Genomic DNA, 21991 nt, shown 5'->3' with positions numbered 1-21991 from the left:
CGTGCCCGTGTCTTCCGACCTATAAACAGACCCATCGCCGGTTATAGTGAAGGGTGTTACCCCCGAAAGGACATCGGCCCAGGAGGGAACGTCTCCCCTGTGCTCCCGGACTACGGTCTGAGAGCCAAGAAACAGGAAAGGTGTAACATTAAGCAGGTTCCCCACGTTAAACTGCTATATGCATTATATGTCATTGTAAAATTGTAATAGGCTTCTTTTCTTAAATGCATATGACTCAAGGATGTCAGTTTCACGTAAGGCTATGATTAAGCTAATCAAGAGCATATCAAGATTAAGCTAATCAACAGCATATTTTTAAATGAGCGGGTCGGGTGCATTATTTTTATATAAGGCCTAATATTTGAGGTCCGAGTTACGGTCATTTATGTACCCGCGCACCACTGCTACATAGGCCTACAGATCACTTCCGCGATTTAGAAAAGTACTAGACACGCCTCCGACTACAAGTTACGCCTCCGACTACATGTTACGCCTCCGACTACATGTTACGCCTCCTAGTGCAAGTTACGCCTCCTCCGACTACATGTTACGCCTCCTACTACAAGTTACGCCTCCGTCTTGCAGGACGCAGACAGACCCACCTCATTGACTCGGCTGCCAGATCGACTCGGGGTCCTGCGCTTACAGATGACGTATCGACACTTGACGTATCGACACAAGCCAACGGTCTATAGATAAAATAGATCTATACACGAGAAATAGAAAATAGATGGAAATAAAATAAGTACAAACTAAATAAGTGAAAAGGAGCGATTGGAAAGTGGTATTAGTGGTAATAGTGGTAAAGTGATAAATATTATAGCAGCAATTGTTGGCAGCATAAATTAACTAAAGTGATGAAGTGAAAATTGGGTAAAAATAAAAAAATAAATTGGGTAAAAAAATTAAAATAAAGTAAAAATAAAAAAATAAATAAAGTGACATTGGTCTCAGGGCATAGTGTCTCCACAGTCCCTTCTGCAGCCGGAGGTAGATGCGTTAAACAGTCTGATGGCCACAGGAAGAAAAGACTTCCTCTGGCGTTCTGTGTTACACCGGGGGAGGATGAGTCTGTTGCTGAAGGTGCTTCTGCTCGAGGTCAGCACCTGGTGGAGAGGGTGAGCATTGTTGACCAGGATATTGTGCAGTATACACAGCATCCTCCTCTCAGACACCACCACCAAAGAGTCCAGCTGGACCCCCAGGATGGAGCCAGCCTTCCTGATGATCCTACTGATCTTCCTGGCATCTGCTGCCCTCAGCCTGCTACCCCAGCACACAACTGCAAAAAAGATGGCACTGGCTATCATCGACTGGTAGAACATCCTCAGCATGATGTTACATACTTTGAATGACCGGAGATTCCTCAGGAAATAGAGTCGACTCTGGCCCTTCTTGTAAACAGCCTCGGTGTTCTTGGCCCAGTCCAGTTTGTTATCCAGGTATACTCCAAGGTATTTGTAATCCTGGACAACATCCACAGTCACACCGTTGATGGAGATGGGTGTAGGTGCAGATTTCCTCCTGCGGAAATCCACCACCAGCTCCTTAGTCTTGGTGGGGTTGATAAGCAGATGGTTATTTGCGCGCCACTCGATAAAGGAGTCCACAACGCTCCTGTACTCCTCCTCCTTCCCCTCACTAACACAGCCAACAATTGCAGAGTCGTCCGCAAACTTCTGCAGGTGGCAGGACTCAGAGAGGAACTGAAAGTCTGAGGTGTACAGGGAGAACAGAAAGGGGGAAAGAACAGTTCCCTAGTGCTGCTGACTAGTTCCCCAGTGCTGCTGACTAGGGCCCGACCGATTCATCGGCCTGCCGACTTAATCGGCCGATTATAGCCTTTTTGAAAATAATCAACATCTGCCAAAAAGACGCCGATTACAACCGATTTTTTTATTTTTTATTATTATTATTTATTTTTTTCAGACATCCTGCCTGGTACAGGTACCAGGCAGGATGTCTTCCACAGTACAGGGACCCTCTCTAGACTCAGGCTCAGGTTGAAGATGTGCTGCAGAACTCCACTCAGCTGGGTTGCACATGTTTTGAGGACCCTTGGGCTGACATCGTCGGGTCCTGCTGCCTTGCCTGGGCGGAGTCTGCACAGCTCCTTCCTCACCTGCTCTGCAGTGAAGGTCTGTCTGCCGTGTGTGTTGAAGGGGGTGGGGAGAGGTGATGGTGGGGGGGAGAGAACAGGTAGGGCGTAGTCAGGAAGGAATGGAGGGTGGGCAGCAGGGCTGGAGGTTTGGAGGTGGATGGTTGTAGAGGAGCTGGGGGAGGGGTAGTTCGGAGCCCGCTCATCAAACCTATTGAAAAACAGGTTCAACTCGTTGGCTCGTTCAGTACCACCTCCTATTGTTTGGCTGCCCGATGGTTTGTAGCCAGTGATGCTCCTCATGCCGCTCCACTTGTCCTTCAGGTTGTTCTGCTGGAGTTTGCGCTCCAGCTTCTTCCTGTAGCTGTCCTTACCCTGTTGGATCCTCTCCTTAAGCTTCCTCTGTACCCGCCTCATCTGCTCCCTGTCCCTATCTCTGAAGGCCCTCTTCTTCTCATTCAGCAGGACCTTGATGTCTCTGGTGACCCACGGCTTGTTATTGGGGAAACAGCGTACAGTCACTGTAGGAACAACACTGTCCACACAGAAGTTGATGTACCCTGTTATGCAGTCCGTGAGATCATCAAGGTCCTCTCCATGCGAATCACAGAGCAACTCCCAGTCTGTTAGTTCAAAGCAGCCCTGCAAAGCTTCATCGGTCTCCTGTGACCATCCTCTCACTGTCCTGGTGGTCACAGGTAGCCGCTGGACTTGGGGCTTATACAGGGGCTGCATGTGGATGAGGTTGTGGTCTGATTTTCCAAGAGGAGGAAGGGCAGTGGAGCTGTAAGCATCCTTAACATTTGCATACAACAGGTCCAGTGTCTTGTTTTCGCTGGTAGGACAGTCCACAAACTGCTTGAAAGTGGGCAGTGTTGCAGCCAGAGTGATGTGATTGCTCGTCCGTCTTATTAGCCAGCGACCTCACATTCCCCATGGTGATGGAAGGGAGAGATGGTTTATATCTCCGCTTCTTTTCTCTGTGTTTACGTCCAGCCTTACATCCCCTGTACTTCCTCCTCAGTTCTCTGGGGATTTCAGGTCTCTCCCGCATCAGCGCCGATGGTTGTAGCGACAACAGCTGATCTCGGGTGTAAACAATAGATACGCCGCATTGTTGCGCCCCGACGGAGACGCGGTCGGAAAAATTGTCCCAAGAATGAGACACACGGACAAAAAACACGAAAAAAAGTTAGTACAACAACTTACTGAAGAAAAAAACATACCTGGCCCAGTTCCGGCTGGCGGCGTGGCACAACGGCTGGGGTGCCGAGGAGGCGGTTGTCCACCTGGCTCTGGCGTTGGAGGGGACGGCAGCAAGGGTGCTGCTTGACCTGGACCAAGCGGACCAGCGAGACCTTCAGGCCCTGATCCGAGCACTGGAGAGGCGGTTGGGTGAACGGGTCTCCCGCAACGAGAGCAAGCAGTTGCTGGCTTCTCACCGCCGCAGGGAGGAGGAGAGCCTGGGCGTCTACGCTGCTGACGTCCAGCTCTTGACCCGACGCAGCTACCCGGAATTCTCCGCGGCTACACGGGAGGCCCTGGCGCTCCACGCTTTCCTGCGGGGACTGCAGCCGGAGAGTCTGGGGCAGCATGTCTCCCTCACCGAGCCCCATACCCTCGATGCGGCTCTGGACCAGGCGGAACGGGCTGAGGAGGAGCTCTGCCGCCGTGCATCCATGGACGCGGCTGGGGCAGCGGCCGCCCCCGGCACAAAGAATGTGGAGGTCAAGTCCAGGCAGCGGAAGGGCCGGATCCGGACGGCCACCCTTCCTGCCACCGAGACGGCTGAGGCTTCCCTTGCGCAGTGTCGGCAGCTGGGGCTGGTCGAGGACTGCGGGTGGACGGGGCAGCGTGCCACTCATCCTCGTCGCAGCCGCCGGCGTGGCCGCCGGAAGGCCAGACGTCGGAGGGCGGCGAAGGATGGGGTGCCCGAACGGCGCCCCAGAGGCCCCCTACAGCAGAACCTGGTGGGGGCCCCAATGGAGGTGGTCCCCGACCACACCCCCAGGACCTCTGCAGACAATTGGAGACGGGCGTCCCAACCCAAGGGGAAGGCTGCACCGCAACGGGGCCGCTACTGGCAGGGGCCAAGGCGGCGGCGCCGGCCCCCTGAACACTCGGGACTGTGCAGTGGGTGTTGGGGTCGTCGGGACGTCTGACCCCTAAGGTGGGGGCTGTGTGGCGAGTCCTACCCCCCGGGGAGTCTGGGTAATGGGGTATTCATAATGTTGTTTGGGGAAAAGGGGTTTTATTGTCTTTAGATAACTTGTTTGTGTGTTAATTGTGGTGTGTAGTGTGATCGGGACCATTAGTGAGAGTTTTGTGTGTGTTGGTCAGGTGTGCCGTGTTTTCTGTTGTGTGTTTGAATAAAGGCAGCTCTCGGGGTCGTGCGGTGTATTGAGGCACGAGAGTTGTGCCGCCATTTGAACCTGGGCTCCCGTCTCGTCCTTCTCGCGCTGCTCGCCACAATACCAACTATTATTTAAATTGTTATTCCAACATGTCATTTTAATAATGCCCATCATACGTAAAGGCGAAGGTTCAAGGCAAATTGGACAGGCTCAAAGAGGAAGGAATTATGAATTTGTTTGAAAAGCTTATCTTAGTTTTTACCCCTTGCTTCTGTAGTGGAGCGTGCTCTGTATCATGGTCCAACCTGCCCCTCAGTCAGCCTCAAGCGGCAGGGGACACAAGTGCGGGTCTGGAGCCCGGAGCCCACCCCTCAATCAGCCTCACACACAGGGGAGACACGTCCCGGGTATGAAGCCCGCCCCTCAATCAGCCTCACACCTCAGGGGAGACACGTCCCGGGTCCGCCCCTCAATCAGCCTCACACCTCATGGGAGACACGTCCCGGGTCTGGACCCGCCCCTGCATCAGCCTCGCACCTTAAGGGAGACACGTACGGGAGGACGGTCCAAACCAAGGATAACTTCTCCTGCGTCGTCCAACACATGTAAGCGGACAGTCGAATTGAAGAAGAATCTGCAGAAACCCACCTTCATTAGAAAGAGAACGGACTCCCTCTGGAAGAATGGATAATAACCGGACAAAAACGGAGAAATCGCAACTCATTCATGACAAAAATGCTCAAATGGATTCATTGAAATCGAAGGGGTGAGATATGAAAGCATGTTTCATAATTGTGTTAACCAAGATAAAGCTCCAGTCTGTGTTGCATGCGTATTCGTGTTCTGAAGGTGTTTGATTAAATATATTTCTCTCGGTGTTGCATTTAAAGACCTGGCATGATCTGCCTGCTCCGTGCATCAGCAATAGCTCTAAACCAGGGGTTCCCAAGCTTTTTTGTTAACGGTAGTCAATTACAATGCATTGATTTGAAGATGCATGATTTTTAAACAAGGATGTGGCTGTTTCTCAAGACGGTTTATTTGTCATATTCAAAACCAATTAAAGCAACATTAATGAAATGCTTGAGCATCAGACACCCTTCAACAATGCATCATATAAAATGAATACAATTTGTAAGAGAAGCACAAGAAAAGTCACCTGAGACTTCAATAAACACAAAAGTAGTGCAAAGACACAGTGCATTTACAGTGCTTAATTTACAGTTGGTTTGTTGCATATTGATCGATTTAATGTATATGTATTGGTATGTGTGGAAGAAATAGAAGGACTCGTAGCCTACGACATAAGCTGCCACAGCTGCTCTAAAGAGAATGCGGGCCCATCCATGTATTACATTTTAATATAGAATTTCCCCCGAAACCCTCTGATTTCAGAGGACATGTGAGGACAATTAAAAGTGGAAGTAGGCCTACGACGATTTAAATAAATACACTGGCACGAATCCCATGAGTGGTTCAAGTGTAAAGGTAATGGTGGCTTTATGTGAGCCTCAGCCAGGGGAGCGGCCTCTAGGCGGCGGGTTGTGGTGCAGGGCGAAGCGGCAAATGAGGTCCACGCTCTGCTGCTCTGTGGAGCGCGGGGGACGGATGGAGCGGAGGACTCCAGTGAGAAGCAGCTCGTGATGTGTCATTAGCCCATTTCCCCGAGGACAGGCGTTCAGGATGAAGAGACAGGTTTCATGTGGTCTATACGGCCTTTATCACCTCTTTTAATTAGCTCTTATCTAGCCCTGCCCAGGTCAATAGATATTTGACTTAGCAAATAAAATAGATATTTCAATATAAATAAAAACACATTATCTTTATTTTGCAGTATGTTCAACAAACAAGAGGAACAATTTTATAGGCTATATATTAGACATATATATATATATATATATATATATATATATATATATATATATATATATAAATTGACGAGCAGCACAGGAAGGACGAGACGGGAGCCCAAGTTCAGCAATTCACTGCATGTTCCGCGCCCACACCGCACGACTACCTAGGCTACTGGCTGCCTTTATGAACACCAACCGGTATACAATAAAACACACGCAAACCGTTCAACAACCGTAAAACTTTCAGTAATGGTGCAAAGAACGCAACATGAACACAAGATTCACAAATACACCCCAACGTCAATCAACTCTAACCAATGAACCCCGATTAGTTTCCCAACCCAAAGGACCCAGGAGGCCCCCGAAAGGTCCAAACAGATAGGAAAGACCCCTTTCCGAATCCCTTGCGCATGTATCTATATATGTATATATATATATATATATATATGCTATGTATATGTGTGTGTGTGTGTTCATGCAGAAAGGTGGGTTTCTGCAGATTCTTCTTCAATTCGACTGTCCACATCACTGATGATATTAGTGGGTCATCCTCTTCAACATAATGTTACGGGAGGACGGTCCAAACCAAGGATAACTTCTCCTGCGTCGTCCAACACATGTAAGCGGACAGTCGAATTGAAGAAGAATCTGCAGAAACCCACCTTTCTGCATGAACACACACACACACACACACACACACACACACACACACACACACACACACACACACACACACACACACACACACACACACACACACACACACACACACACACATATACATAGCATATATATATAGGCTATGTATATGTGTGTGTGTGTGTGTGTGTGTGTGTGTGTGTGTGTGTGTGTGTGTGTGTGTGTGTGTGTGTGTGTGTGTGTGTGTGTGTGTGTGTGTGTGTGTGCGCGCTTGGCGGCGTCACCTCGGTACCAATGTCCCCGTGACGGCGGGACTGCAGCCTCTACCGCAGTAGCTGATATGGGGACTGTGGTTAGTCTAGCGTCTCTACTGCAAAGGCCCGTGACGGCCTCGTGTCAGGCCTTGCATATTCGTTGTTCTTTTCTGTCACTTATTGGCATACATATAGTTCACCCGCCTTCTCCAATTTGTCGAATCTCGAATTCAGTGTCATATTAGTGGGTCATCCTCTTCAACATAATGTTAGAACTTCCTGAAAACCGTACAGGGACTTTCCTCTTGCTTAATGTTATACATATTGATATGATATCAGAAGATACAAAGCAGTACCCTGCATTGCCAATCAATTTGAATGTCAAACAGTATTATATTATACAACATCAGTGTCATGGTAATACTACATATATCATACATATCACTACTTCAGTATTATATCATACACATCACTAATGGATATAATAAAAAAAATAATAATAATAATAATAATTGATCCGTTTTTTACATTACAGACAATCAAACAAAAGGGATATATATATATACTACATACTACATCAGTATTATATCATACACATCACTGATGGTAATACTACATCAGTATTATATTATACATCACAGTGATTGTAATACTGCATCAGTATTATACTATAAAATATCACTGATATCTCGTCTTTCAATATCACTGATGGTAATCAGTATTATATTATATTATTATATTTTTATATTCAATATTTTGCATGCGTGCTCCAGATAACCTCTCGGCCTGTTACAATACCGGGACATTAAATGATTCTCATTCTTTTGATTGACTCAATCAGAGAGAGACGCTCATAGCATGCTTGACCTGGTCTGATAAGATCCTGCGAGGGATGGCTGGCCAGATTCATACCCCCCCCCCCCCCCCACACACACACACACACACACACACACCCCCCCCCACACACCCCCCCCCCCCCCCCACACACACACACACACACACACACACACACACACACACACACACACACACACACACACACACACACACACACACACACACACACACACACACACACACACACACACACACACACACCCCATCATTCCATAGAGACGAGATACTGCAGGTCCCTGAGAGGCCAGTGCATAGTGTCAGGCTGTACTTGTGGGATATTTAGATAAAAACATTACAATAGAAAAAAAAGGTACAAATTATTTGCCGATGTAGTTCCTGGACTCTTTTCCTGAGGTTGAATAAATATATGGTTATGGTTAATTGTGGTAGGGCTGTATCACATGGAAAAACTATTGGAGTATTAATATAATCCGTAAACCAACCAAAAAGCTGTCTCATTCAATATGTCTCTCTGTTTAGAGAACTGAAATACCCATACAACACATAATTTCTTAATGAACATCCCTTGTTAGTTACAGTTTGGTTAATGGGAATACTGGGAGCATGCAGCGCGGTTGTTGGTACAGTGGGTGACAGCTGTTAGTCCACTGGGATCCTGGAGTCCATTCTCTGTGACGCAGACCTTTTACATTGACTTTACGCACTGTCCAGGTTATTGGTTTAACATAATGACCGACTTTAAGCTCTCTCATCACTAAACTGACACTGCAACATTATTATATCATACAAAGCTCATTATATTCAAGCATATAAGGCGTAGTAGGGAGTATTGTTATGTTAAACTATAAAAATATTTAACATTTAGGATGACATTGCATGATTACAAATATATCATAAATACATCCTCAATAAATTAATCCATCTTAAACAGTACGGTTTGAGTATTTTGTGTGTGTGTGTGTGTTTGTTTATGTGTGTCTTTGTGTATGTATGTCTGGGTTTGCAATTGTGTGAAGTGTATGCACGCATGCTGGCTTCAGTGTGTGTGTGTGTGTGTGTATTTGTGTGAGAGCATGTGTGGGTGGGTGCGGGTCTGGCTTGATGAGTTTATCTGTGTCTACTTTGCATGTATGTACACACATGCACGCACACTGCCAGATATGCTCACACACCCACACACACATGCACAGCATGTCTGGCAGTGTGCATGTGTGTGTGTCTGCGTGCATGTGTGTATGTGTGTACATGCACGTGTGTGTATGAATGTGTGCTTGCGTGTGTGTGTGTGTGTGTGTGTGTGTGTGTGTGTGTGTGTGTGTGTGTGTGTGTGTGTGTGTGTGGTGTGTGCATGCATGTGTGTGTATGAATGTGTGTGTGTGTATGGTGTGTGTGCATGCATGTGTGTGTATGAATGTGTGTGTGGGTGCGTGTTACGTGTAATGGAATAGGTGCTCAGCAGTGGTTATCTCCTCTGAGGGGGGGATGAATGATCTTTTTCCACCTCATTAACCGCATCTCCAATTGTCGTCCTCACTGCACACGAGCCCTATCGTATGGCACCGTGTGTGTTGTGTTTCAGCGTGCTGTTGTGTGTGCACCGTCCACGCACCTGTGCACGTTGGGAGAACCTCCCGGTCAGCGATCTCCTCAGTACATTGGTTACATTGATCAGGCTTAAGCACTACTGCAGTGTCAGGGGATGGGCTCACAAGCCTCCAAGCCTACACAATACGCAGGACGCAGTGAGAATCATATTCTCTTCTTAAGGGGAACACACATTCAAAGACTATCAGATATAAAAAAAATGTGTTTGCAGTTTTTCTCTTTCTCTTAAAGGTTGGGTATGGAATTCGCTTTTTTGGCCATTTTTGCAAAATTACTTGAAATCCTTATCATAACCCACTTACAGCCACTGAGTTAGAAGTACTGACATGAAAATGAAACAAGTCAATCATCTGTGGAACGGGCAGGGCTCGAAAAACTCCAGCCAATGATTTCCAGAGCCACCGAGTTGCATTGGACAGTAAGTACGTCAATCAAACGGTCGTACTGCAGTCCCCCTCCCCCGCGCGCGACCCCTTCGTGCACGTACTCAAACCTTGTGACCCAGAGCAAGCTTCTGTTTGTTGTTATCCTGCGGTAGCTACTGGAGCTAGCTAACTAGCAAATGACTCGCTCTCTGTTTGCTCGTGCATGATTGCGCGTCCATGTACTTGGAATGGGTGGAGTCAGAGTCAGCGTTGAAGGAGAGGGGGTAGGATTTTAGGACCATTTGTAGGACCATTTTAGGACCATTTGAGTTGTGTGTTTTCAAAATCTGCTGGCATTTCGCAAATCCCATACCCAACCTTTAAGGAAGGTTGTATTTTATCAACACTGAACAAATGGAAAAGAAGTACTGTGTTGACGATCATAAAATACATATAACCACATTTAACCCCACCCCCCCAAAAACAGTTTAGAATTAATTTCCTCTTTAATGGTTACCTTTTCTAAATCCATATTGTTTGTTTTGTTGTTGGTGTCAGCTGGGTTGAACCCTACAAACGGTGGCTGTTAGGCAGCAGTGCAATCCACTGGGCCTCCATCGCTTGGTCCTGCCTTTGAAGACTGAACATCGTCTAATATCATCCATTCTCATTTCGTCCCTTGTAGCACGTTTCCAGACTCCAAAGGGGTACACCCTAGTACCCAGAATGGAGGGATGGCCGGCACCGTCGAGCTCCAGAGACCAGTTGGTTTACATTGCCATGGCAACAAGGCCATGGAGTCTGAGGAGAGGGGGGACAAGGTACTGGCCGTGAAGAAGCTCTGTATAGCCTCCGCTGTGTGCCTGGTCTTCATGATCGGAGAGGTCATAGGTGAGAGCTTTACAGACAGCAAAAATACGTCACCCAGAATGTGATTAATACTGATGCTCTCAGATGACTCTTATGATGGTATAGGAAGGGATAGACCTGGTAACCATGCTGTACTTAATATCCAGAAAGGGCTGTTTATTCATGTCTTCTGGGTAATTATTGTTTAGATATTTATTGTTATCAATGTGTCATGTTGACCCTGATATGACCACAATATATATATATATATATAAACAGTATTTATATCCTGCAGTGTTACTGCAGGATATAAATCTAATCTAACCATGCCACCACCTGCCCCCTTGACGCTATCCCCTCCTCTCTCCTCCAGGATGTCTCAAGCGACATCCTGCCATTTCTCACCTCACTTATCAACTCCTCCCTCACTTCAGGCATTGTTCCAGCGTCTTTCAAGATTGCCAGAATAAAGCCTCTCCTCAAAAAACCAACTCTTAATACCACCGACATCCAGAACTACAGACCGGTATCTCTTCTTTCATGCCTCTCTAAAACACTGGAACGTGCCGTTGCTAACCAACTGTCCTCCTATCTCTCACCCAACAACCTGCTTGACCCTCACCAGTCAGGCTTTAAGAAGGCACACTCCACTGAGACGGCTCTCCTCGCAGTGACTGAGTTCCTCCGTTCTGCCAGAGCCTCGTCCCCCTCATCGGTTCTCATTCTCCTCAACCTGTCCGCAGCATTTGACACGGTGATCCACCAGATCCTCCTTGCCACTCTTGCCGAACTTGGAATCGCTGAATCTGCTCTTTCCTGGTTCGTATCCTACCTGATGAACCGCACCTATCAAGTGACATGGAATGGCTCCTTGTCCAAACCGTGCACGCTTGAAACTGGTGTCCCTCAAGGCTCTGTCCTGGGGCCTCTTCTGTTCTCCCTCTATACCAGATCTCTGGGCTCGAGGCACCATGACACCAGCCTTTTTAACTTGACATGTAGTAGACATGGGCCCACCACCCGTGGGAAGACCCGTTGGGGTCGGGTGCGCAGCCACATGGGTGGCAGCGAAGGTCAGGGGTCTCGACGGACCAGACCCGGGCGGCAGAAGCTGGCTCTGGGGACGTGGAACGTCACCTCGCTGTGGGGAAAGGAACCGGAGCTTGTGAGGGAGGTGGAGCGCTATCAGTTAGATCTGGTGGGGCTTACCTCCACGCACAGTCTCAGCTCTGGTACCATACTCCTGGATAAGGGTTGGACTCTATTCTTCTCCGGAGTTGCCAAGGGCGTGAGGCGCCGGGCGGGTGTGGGGATACTCATAAATCCCCGGCTGAGCGCCGCGGTGTTGGAGTTTACCCCGGTAGACGAGAGGGTCGCCTCCCTGCGCCTAAGGGTTGTAGGGGGGAAAACTCTGACTGTTGTTTGTGCGTATGCACCAAACAGCAGCTCAGAGTACTCAGCCTTTTTGGAGACCCTGAATGGAGTCCTGTATGGGGCTCCAGTAGGGGACTCCGTAGTTCTGCTGGGTGACTTCAACGCCCACGTGGGCAACGATGGAGACACCTGGAGAGGCGTGGTGGGGAGGAACGGCCTCCCTGATCTAAACCCGAGCGGTCGTTTGTTATTGGACTTCTGTGCTAGTCATGGATTATCCATAACAAACACCATGTTCGAACATAAGGGTGCTCATAAGTGTACCTGGTACCAGAGTACCCTAGGCCGAAGATCAATGATCGATTTTGTGATCGTGTCATCTGATCTGAGGCCGCATGTTTTGGACACTCGGGTAAAGAGAGGGGCAGAACTGTCAACCGACCACCATCTGGTTGTGAGTTGGATCAGGGAATGGGGGAAATTCCAGGATAGACCTGGTAAGCCCAAACGAGTAGTGCGGGTGAACTGGGAACGTCTGGAGGAGGCCCCCGTCCTAGGTATCTTCAACTCACACCTCCGGCGGAGTTTTTCTGGCATTTCTGTGGAGGTTGGGGGCATTGAGCCGGAGTGGGCGGTTTTCAAAGCCTCCATTGCTGAAGCTGCGGTGGCTAGCTGTGGCCTCAGGGTCTTAGGCTCCTCAAGGGGCGGTAACCCTCGGACACCGTGGTGGACACCGGTGGTCAGGGAAGCCGTCCGATTGAAGAAGGAGGCCTTCCGGGATATGATATCCTGGAGGACTCCTGACTCGGTTGCAGGGTACCGACAGGCCCGAAGGGCTGCAGCTGCTGCCGTGTCGGAGGCTAAGCAGCGGGTGTGGGAGAAGTTCGGAGAGGCCATGGAGAAGGACTTTCGGTCGGCACCAAAGTGTTTCTGGAAGACTATCCGGCACCTCAGGAGGGGGAAACGGGGAACCATCCAAGCTGTGTACAGTAAGGATGGGACTCTGTTGACCTCAACTGAGGAGGTCGTCGGACGTTGGAAGGAACACTTTGAGGAACTCCTGAATCCGAATAACACGCCCTCTATGTTGGAGGCAGAGCTCGAGGTTGATGGTGTTTTGTCGTCGATTTCCCTGGTGGAGGTCACTGAGGTAGTCAAACATCTCCGCAGTGGCAAAGCCCCAGGGATTGATGAGATCCAGCCAGAAATGCTAAAGGCTCTGGGTGTTGAGGGGCTGTCATGGTTGACACGCCTATTCAACATCGCGTGGGAGTCGGGTACAGTGCCAAAGGAGTGGCAAACCGGGGTGGTGGTTCCCCTGTTCAAAAAGGGGGACCAGAGAGTGTGTGCTAATTACCGGGGTATCACACTTCTCAGCCTCCCTGGTAAAGTCTACTCCAAGGTGCTGGAAAGGAGGGTTCGGCCGATCGTCGAACATCAGATTGAAGAGGAACAATGCGGTTTTCGCCCCGGACGTGGAACTACGGACCAGCTCTTCACTCTCGCAAGGATCCTGGAGGGCGCCTGGGAGTATGCCCATCCGGTCTACATGTGTTTTGTGGATCTGGAGAAGGCGTATGACCGGGTCCCCCGGGAGAAACTGTGGTGCTGCGGGAGTATGGGGTAAGGGGGTCTATCCTCAGGGCCATCCAATCCCTGTACTCCCAAAGCGAGAGCTGTGTTCGCGTCCTCGGCAGCCAGTCAGTTTCGTCCTCAGTGGGTGCTGGTGTCCGCCAGGGCTGCGCCTTGTCACCAATCCTGTTTGTGATATACATGGACAGGATATCGAGGCGTAGTCGTGGTGGGGAGGGGTTGCAGTTCGGTGGTCTGAGGATCTCGTCACTGCTTTTTGCAGATGATGTGGTCCTCATTGGATCATCGGCCTGTGACCTTCAGCACTCACTGGATCGGCTGGCGGCCGAGTGTGAAGCGGCTGGGATGAGGAGGGGGGGGGGGTATGGAGCGATTGTTGACGGAGGGGGGGGGGGGGGGGGGGGGGGGGGTATGGAGCAATTTATTTATTTTTTGGCTCTAGGGGGCCCCCTAGTAGTGGCCCGGGGCCCCAAGCAATTGCGGGGCCCCAGGCAATTGCCTGGTATGCCTAATGGGATGCAGCGCCTCTGCCCCCCGCGACCCGACCCCGGATAAGCGGACGAAAATGAGATGAGATGAGATGTAGTAGACACCCCCCAAAGAGTAGTAGACACAGCTGCAGGACCCTGTAAGAAGAATAACCAATGTTTTAAAATACTCACACTTAGGCCCCGCTTTTTTTGTGAAAACGCATAAGTCTGGTGCGTTTTGGCCAACCGTCCAGACGGATCCAACGTTTTCGGTGGCCAAAAATTGACTTTTTAAAACCTTTTTTACCCATAGAGGGCCCATTTGGCCAGCGTTTGGTTTCTATGTTCCCTTTGAATCTCAACCCTAGTGTCACAGGAGGAGGAAGGCAGTCTCAGTTTGCCTATATGTTGCTTTCAAAGCGAAGATACAAAAGCATTGAGATGATTGAAATACATTTTGTAAAAGGATACGGTCTTCTCACATCAATAAACCCATACGGGAAGTTTGGTGGTCAACAGTTAACACATTTTAAAGATAAACAATTAAAAAAACGACCAATTATAAATACTATAAACAACAACAAACAAAACACAATAAATATTGGTATCAGTTGCTGATGTGTGATTTTTTAAATTGGTGCACCCCAATGCAGCATTTAAGAAGAATAGGACTGTTGTACTGATGTGTTCCTCCAGGAGGTTAAGACTGTTGTACTGATGTTTTCCTCCAGGAGGTTAAGACTGTGGTACTGATGTGTTCCTCCAGGATAGACTGTTGTACTGATGTGTTCCTCCAGGAGGTTAAGACAGTTGTACTGATGTGTTCCTCCAGGAGGTTAAGACTGTTGTACTGATGTGTTCCTCCAGGAGGTTAAGACTGTTGTACTGATGTGTTCCTCCAGGAGGTTAAGACTGTTGTACTGATGTGTTCCTCCAGGAGGTTAAGACTGTTGTACTGATGTGTTCCTCCAGGAGGTTAAGACTGTTGTACTGATGTGTTCCTCCACAAGGTTAAGACTGTTGTACTGATGTGTTCCTCCAGGAGGTTAAGACTGTGGTACTGATGTGTTCCTCCAGGAGGTTAAGACTGTTGTACTGATGTGTTCCTCCAGGAGGTTAAGACTGTTGTACTGATGTGTTCCTCCACAAGGTTAAGACTGTGGTACTGATGTGTTCCTCCAGGAGGTTAAGACTGTTGTACTGATGTGTTCCTCCAGGAGGTTAAGACTGTTGTACTGATGTGTTCCTCCAGGAGGTTAAGACTGTGGTACTGATGTGTTCCTCCAGGAGGTTAAGACTGTTGTACTGATGTGTTCCTCCAGGAGGTTAAGACTGTTGTACTGATGTGTTCCTCCACAAGGTTAAGACTTTTGTACTGATGTGTTCCTCCACAAGGTTAAGACTGTTGTACTGATGTGTTCCTCCAGGAGGTTAAGACTGTTGTACTGATGTGTTCCTCCAGGAGGTTAAGACTGTTGTACTGATGTGTTCCTGTCCTTCAGGAGGTTACCTGGCCCACAGCCTGGCCATCATGACAGACGCCGCCCACCTGCTGACGGACCTGGGGAGCATGATGGTCAGCCTGTTCTCCCTGTGGATCTCGTCCAGACCTCCCACAAAGACCATGAGCTTCGGCTGGCACAGATCAGGTTCAGGAACCAGTTTTCTTTTTATTCAGTATTATCGACTCCTACACGTTGAAACTAAGAATGAAATGAGCTACGGTAGACAACGAGGTCGAGCCCCGCATCCAACTGAGCCTCATTACGAATAGCAAAAGCAGGTGACCCCCACAAGAGAGACCAAACATGGCCTACCGCCCTCATTATTATCAGTGATTTGGTGACCTACGAGGCTTAGAGTCTCAAATTCTGAGGAGCTGTGGTCTATCTTCATCCGTTAGTTTATGGACCCAGTTCCTTCCCCATTGCTAAACAACATGAGGTTCTGCTTCTTCATCCTGTTGTCAGAGATCCTGGGGGCCCTGGTGTCCGTCATGTCCATCTGGATCGTGACGGGAGTCCTGGTGTACCTCGCCATCGAGAGGATCATACGCAACGACTACGAGATCAACGGCCACGTGATGCTGCTAACCTCTGGCGGCGCCGTCATCGTCAACATCTTGTGAGGCCTCAGGGAGTACTCTTAGTGCTGGTCTAGGGGGTTCTAAACATCAGTACTTGGAATCGTATGATTCTGCCTGAATATATAAAGGTATTAAATACATTATGACTTGTATCCCAAACTATTAATTATGTTTATTACATTGTGACATTGTGAGGGTTCGGCCGATCGTCAAACCTCAAATTGAAGAGGAACAATGCGGTTTCACTCTCGCAAGGATCCTGGAGGGGGCCTGGGAGTATGCCCATCCGGTCTACATGTGTTTTGTGGATCTGGAGAAGGCGTATGACCGGGTCCCCCGGGAGAAACTGTGGGAGGTGCTGCGGGAGTATGGGGTAAGGGGGTCTCTCCTCAGGGCCATCCAATCTCTGTACTCCCAAAGCGAGAGCTGTGTTCGCGTCCTCGGCAGCCAGTCAGTTTCGTTCTCAGTGGGTGCTGGTCTCCGCCAGGGCTGCGCCTTGTCACCAATCCTGTTTGTGATATACATGGACAGGATATCGAGGCGTAGTCGTGGTGGGGAGGGGTTGCCGTTCGGTGGTCTGAGGATCTCGTCACTGCTTTTTGCAGATGATGTGGTCCTCATTGGATCATCGGCCTGTGACCTTCAGCACTCACTGGATCGGCTGGCGGCCGAGTGTGAAGCGGCTGGGATGAGGATCAGCACCGCTAAATCTGAGGCCATGACTCTTAGCAGGAAACCGGTGGATTGCTTACTCCGGGTAGGAAATGAGTCCTTAGCCCAAGTGAAGGAGTTCAAGTAACTCGGGGTCTTGTTCGCGAGTGAGGGTACTATGGAGCGTGAGATTGGCCGGAGAATCGGAGCAGCGGGGGCGGTATTGCGTTCGTTTTTCCCGCACCGTTGTTACGAAAAGAGAGCTGAGCTGCAAGGCAAAGCTCTCGATCTACCGGTCGATCTTCGTTCCTATCCTCACCTATGGTCATGAGGGTTGGGTGATGACCAAAAGGACGAGATCGCGGGTACAAGCGGCCAAGATGAGTTTTCTCAGAAGGGTGGCTGGCGTCTCCCTTAGGGATAGGGTGAGAAGCTCAGCCATCCGTGAGGAACTCGGATTAGAGCCGCTGCTCCTTTACTTAGAAAGGAGTCAGCTGAGGTGGTTCGGGCATCTGGCAAGGATGCCCACTGGGCGCCTCCCTTGGGAGGTGTTTCAGGCACGTCCAGTGGGGAGGAGACCTCGGGGAAGACCCAGGACTAGGTGGAGAGATTATATCTCAACACTGGCCTGGGAACGCCTCGGGATCCCCCCGTCAGAGCTGGTCAATGTGGCCCGGGAAAGGGAAGTCTGGGGCCCCCTGCTTGAGCTGCTCACCCCGCGACCCGACCCCGGATAAGCGGACGAAGATGAGATGAGATGAGACATGGTGACTTTCATATCGTTGTCATTCTAGCATGGCTTATATTCTGCACCACTCCACTACCTTCCACGGCCACGGAGAAGGTTACCACCAGCTAGATGACAGCGGTGGGAGTTCCACAGCTCACGGCCACTCCCACACACTGCTCGGTGGTCATGACAACACCAGTGTGCGCGCAGCATTCATCCATGTGGTCGGGGATCTGCTGCAGAGTGTCGGGGTCATGGTTGCCGCCCTCGTCATCTTCTTCCGGGTAGGTCGTCCTTCTGTCACGATACACATCCTGTTGTTTACAACACGGTAACCAACATCCCTTTCTGCCCCCCAGGCTGCCCCAACAGAACACACACTCAGAACACACACTCCCTACAGAACACACACTTAGAGCACACACTCAGAACACACACTCAGAATACACACTCCCTACAGAACACACACTTAGAGCACACACTCAGAACACACACTCAGAATACACACTCCTTACAGAACACACACTTAGAGCACACACTCAGAACACACACTCAGAACAGACACTCAGAACACACACTCAAAACAGACACTCAGAACGCACACTCAGAACACACACTCAGAACAGACACTCAGAACACACACTCAGAGCACACACTCAGAACAGACACTCAGAACACACACTCAGAACACACACTCAGAACAGACACTCAGAACACACACTCAGAGCACACACACTCAGAACAGACTCTCAGAACACACACTCAGAGCACACACCCAGAACACACACTCAGAACAGACTCTCAGAACCCACACTCAGAGCACACACTCCCTACAGAACACACATACACTCAGAACACACGCTCAGAACACACACTCAGAGCACACACTCCCTACAGAACACACACTCAGAACACACTCCTGTATAAGAAGTCTCCCATGAATGGTGAAATATCACGTAATTACAACACAAATGCACCTGCGATGTTTTGCCCCTTAAAGTTAAATGATTCTAGCGTTTCCTCAGTTTTCTGGTTCCGTGATGATAGGAGGGCTTCTTTCATATCCTACCACACAAACCTAGGAACCTGTTGACTGGACGGACCAGACTGTGTAGTAGGATACTGATCATCTCCCTTTTCGTCGTTGTTCGGGTCTCCGCTGGGAGCCCTGCCTAAATGTAATGAAATATTTTGAATGGCTTCCTTTCATTACTGCTCGCCGTAACTGTTATTATTTGGTTTTAAATGATGTGAGATATTAGTTTCATCCTGACAACTGAGAACATTATGTTATGACTGGCTGGTTCAAAACGGTGTTTATTATTTGGGAATAAGACGAGCTGTGTTGAAGTGCGTGCTCTGGAATGACAGGTGGTAGAGACCTTAATGACGACCAAACCCTGAAGAGCTCATCATATGGCCCCCCAAAAACACTGAAGAGCTCATCATATGGCCCCTCAAAAACCCTGAAGAGCTCATCATATGGCCCCCCAAAAACACTGAAGAGCTCATCATATGGCCCCCCAAAAACACTGAAGAGCTCATCATATGGCCCCTCAAAAACCCTGAAGAGCTCATCATATGGCCCCCCAAAAACCCTGAAGAGCTCATCATATGGCCCCTCCAAAAACACTGAAGAGCTCATCATATGGCCCCCCAAAAACACTGAAGAGCTCATCATATGGCCCCCCAAAAACACAGCTCTTTGGACAATTGGCGGTTTTTCTGATGTATGAAATTATTGATCTGTTTTCTCTGTTGCTATGCAAATTGTTATTGTTATTCAAATCTATTATTACTGTTCCATGTTTTTAACTTGTGTATGAGGGTTCAGTACATTTTCATGGTGAATTCCTGAGTCCTTTGTAAGGTGACTGAATCTTCTTAAATTAGACATTTAGACAATTAGGCAATCCTTAACAGAACACACTTTCCTTATCGGACACACACTCCTCATCAGAGCACACACTCCTCATCAGAGCACACACTCCCTATCAGAGCACACACTCCTCATAAGAGCACACACTCCTCATCAGAGCACACACTCCTCATCAGAGCACACACTCCCTATCAGAGCACACACTCCTCATAAGAGCACACACTCCTCATCAGAGCACACACTCCTTATCAGAGCACACACTCCTCATCAGAGCATACACCCCCTATCAGTGCCTGGGCTTTCTGCTCCGCTGCACAGCCAAAGCAGTTGAAGGTTTTGTGGCGTCAGAGGGCAGTATGTGGTACGGCTCCTCTTCACCATGACTAGATCCACCTCTCCTCCATATCCTCAGCCTGAATATAAGATAGCAGACCCAATCTGCACCTTCCTGTTCTCCGTCTTCGTCCTCGGGACCACCCTCACCATCCTCAAGGACGTGTTCAGGATCCTCATGGAGGGTAAGACTGGACCAGAGATACACGATTACTGTCCTCCTCATCCCACTCACGTCCGAACCACCAGAGAGAGCTCCAAACGCTTGGCAAAATCACAACTGGACTGCAAACCAACCTTTTTTGTTTTGCTTTCAATCTGGCCTTGCTGACATCTTAGGCCTCATGTAAAAAGCTGCCATCCAATCACCTTGTGTGTAACTGCCATCCAATGGCCTCGTGTGTAAAGCTGCCATCCAATGGCCGTGTTGGTAATGCTCTGTGTTTCGGTCTTAGGGGCTCCCAAGGGGGTTGAGTTCAGCTCAGTGAAGGAGGTGCTGCTGTCCCTGGAGGCTGTAAAGGCTGCACACTGCCTCCATCTGTGGGCCCTTACTCTGGGCCGCTCCCTGGTGTCTGTCCACCTCGCCGTAGGTCAGTAAAGGGAGGCTCTGAAGGCAGAGGGAGGTTTATGTTATTCTCCAATTTCATACAACCTATATTGCTGGTACCATGTTCTTGACATGGGATACACACTAGAGACCATTACTCACCTGCCCTAGACATGGGCTAGGCACTACTCTAGTATATATACACTAGAGTAATGAAAGGCGTTCCAGTTTACACACATCCCATTCTACCTTTAGATGATTTTTGGACCACCACTATAATTACTTTTGGACTCAGAGCTATCATTCAAAACAAGTTATTAAGGAGAATTGAGTAACATCGGAAATAGTTATTTTACAGACCAGTACTAAGCTGGAAATATTTGAAACAAAGTGCAAATCCAACCGAATTACATCAACGTCGGTTGAGTCAGCAAAGTCATACATGATGTGTCACTACACTTTAGGCCCTCGCAAATAAATAAAATAATCCCATTTAGTGGTTAGGGTTAGTTTTAGAGTTTACTTTTTTTTCCATAAGTAAACTCTTTCCAAAAGACCACCTATGTGATGTAGACCCCCAGACCAGCCATGAGTCAAGGAGTTTGGACACACCAGGGCCTTTACAATAGGTTTGAGCCGTCTGTTTGTAGGGATTAGATTAACTCAGTAGCCCCTCCTCCCCAGGCGAGGGGGCGGACCCCCACCTGGTGCTGACGGAGGCCACAGAGCTGCTGAGGACCAAGTTCGGCTTCACCAGCGTCACCATCCAGGTGGAGCCCTACTCCACAGACATGGACCACTGCGCCCACTGCCAGGACCCCACCACCTGAACACACACACACACACTGCCTGGTCTAAACACACACACACCCTGGTTTGAGCACACACACACACACACACACACACACACACACACACACACACACACACACACACACACACACACACACACACACACACACACACACACACACACACACACACACACACACACACACACACACACACACACACAGAACACACACTGCCTGGTCTGAACAATAATCAGAATAATCTGTGGTCTGAAGCAGCACAACTACAGCCCCCACTACACTGGCACAGGGTCGGTCGCCTGGTCTTGGACGTTTGTGTGTTTAAAATAAACATTGTCCCTCACACACCTATACCACATATTAGTAAAGGACGGAAGTCAGCTTTTTTCATTTATCTATCAGTACTTGGAGAGGGAGAGGGGATTTTTTCATGAAACAAAACCGGTAATGGCTAGAAAAGTGCATTTCATTATCTGTAACAAATCAACTTCATTCAAAGCGAAATGAATGAGAAGCTCTTTGTCACAGCTTCTCATTCATTAGTCATCTATTTTCATCACCATACAACCAACATGTGTCATATAGTTTCTGTGTTCCCGGTTCCTAATCAAATTCAAGGACTTTCTGGAGTACAATTCTGT

General features: G+C 48.8%; 1 protein-coding gene across 1 annotated transcript; it reads left to right on the top strand.

The window, feature by feature from the left end:
- The first annotated feature begins 5038 nt into the window (after window positions 1–5038).
- On the top strand, window positions 5039–21368 carry slc30a2 (solute carrier family 30 member 2). The gene is made up of 8 exons (XM_056581407.1): window positions 5039–5218; window positions 10712–10917; window positions 15815–15961; window positions 16283–16436; window positions 17844–18063; window positions 20071–20176; window positions 20447–20581; window positions 21223–21368. Exons 1-8 carry the CDS (start codon window positions 5136–5138, stop codon window positions 21366–21368), a joined length of 1197 nt encoding a protein of 398 aa, XP_056437382.1. The 5' UTR covers window positions 5039–5135.
- The last annotated feature ends 623 nt before the right edge of the window (window positions 21369–21991 follow it).

The sequence above is a fragment of the Gadus chalcogrammus genome, chromosome 21 (assembly GCF_026213295.1).
Source record: "Gadus chalcogrammus isolate NIFS_2021 chromosome 21, NIFS_Gcha_1.0, whole genome shotgun sequence".
Classification (NCBI taxonomy): Eukaryota; Metazoa; Chordata; class Actinopteri; order Gadiformes; family Gadidae; genus Gadus; species Gadus chalcogrammus.
The sequence above is the reverse complement of the archived record's forward strand: the minus strand, read 5'-3'. Positions and strand labels throughout refer to the sequence as shown.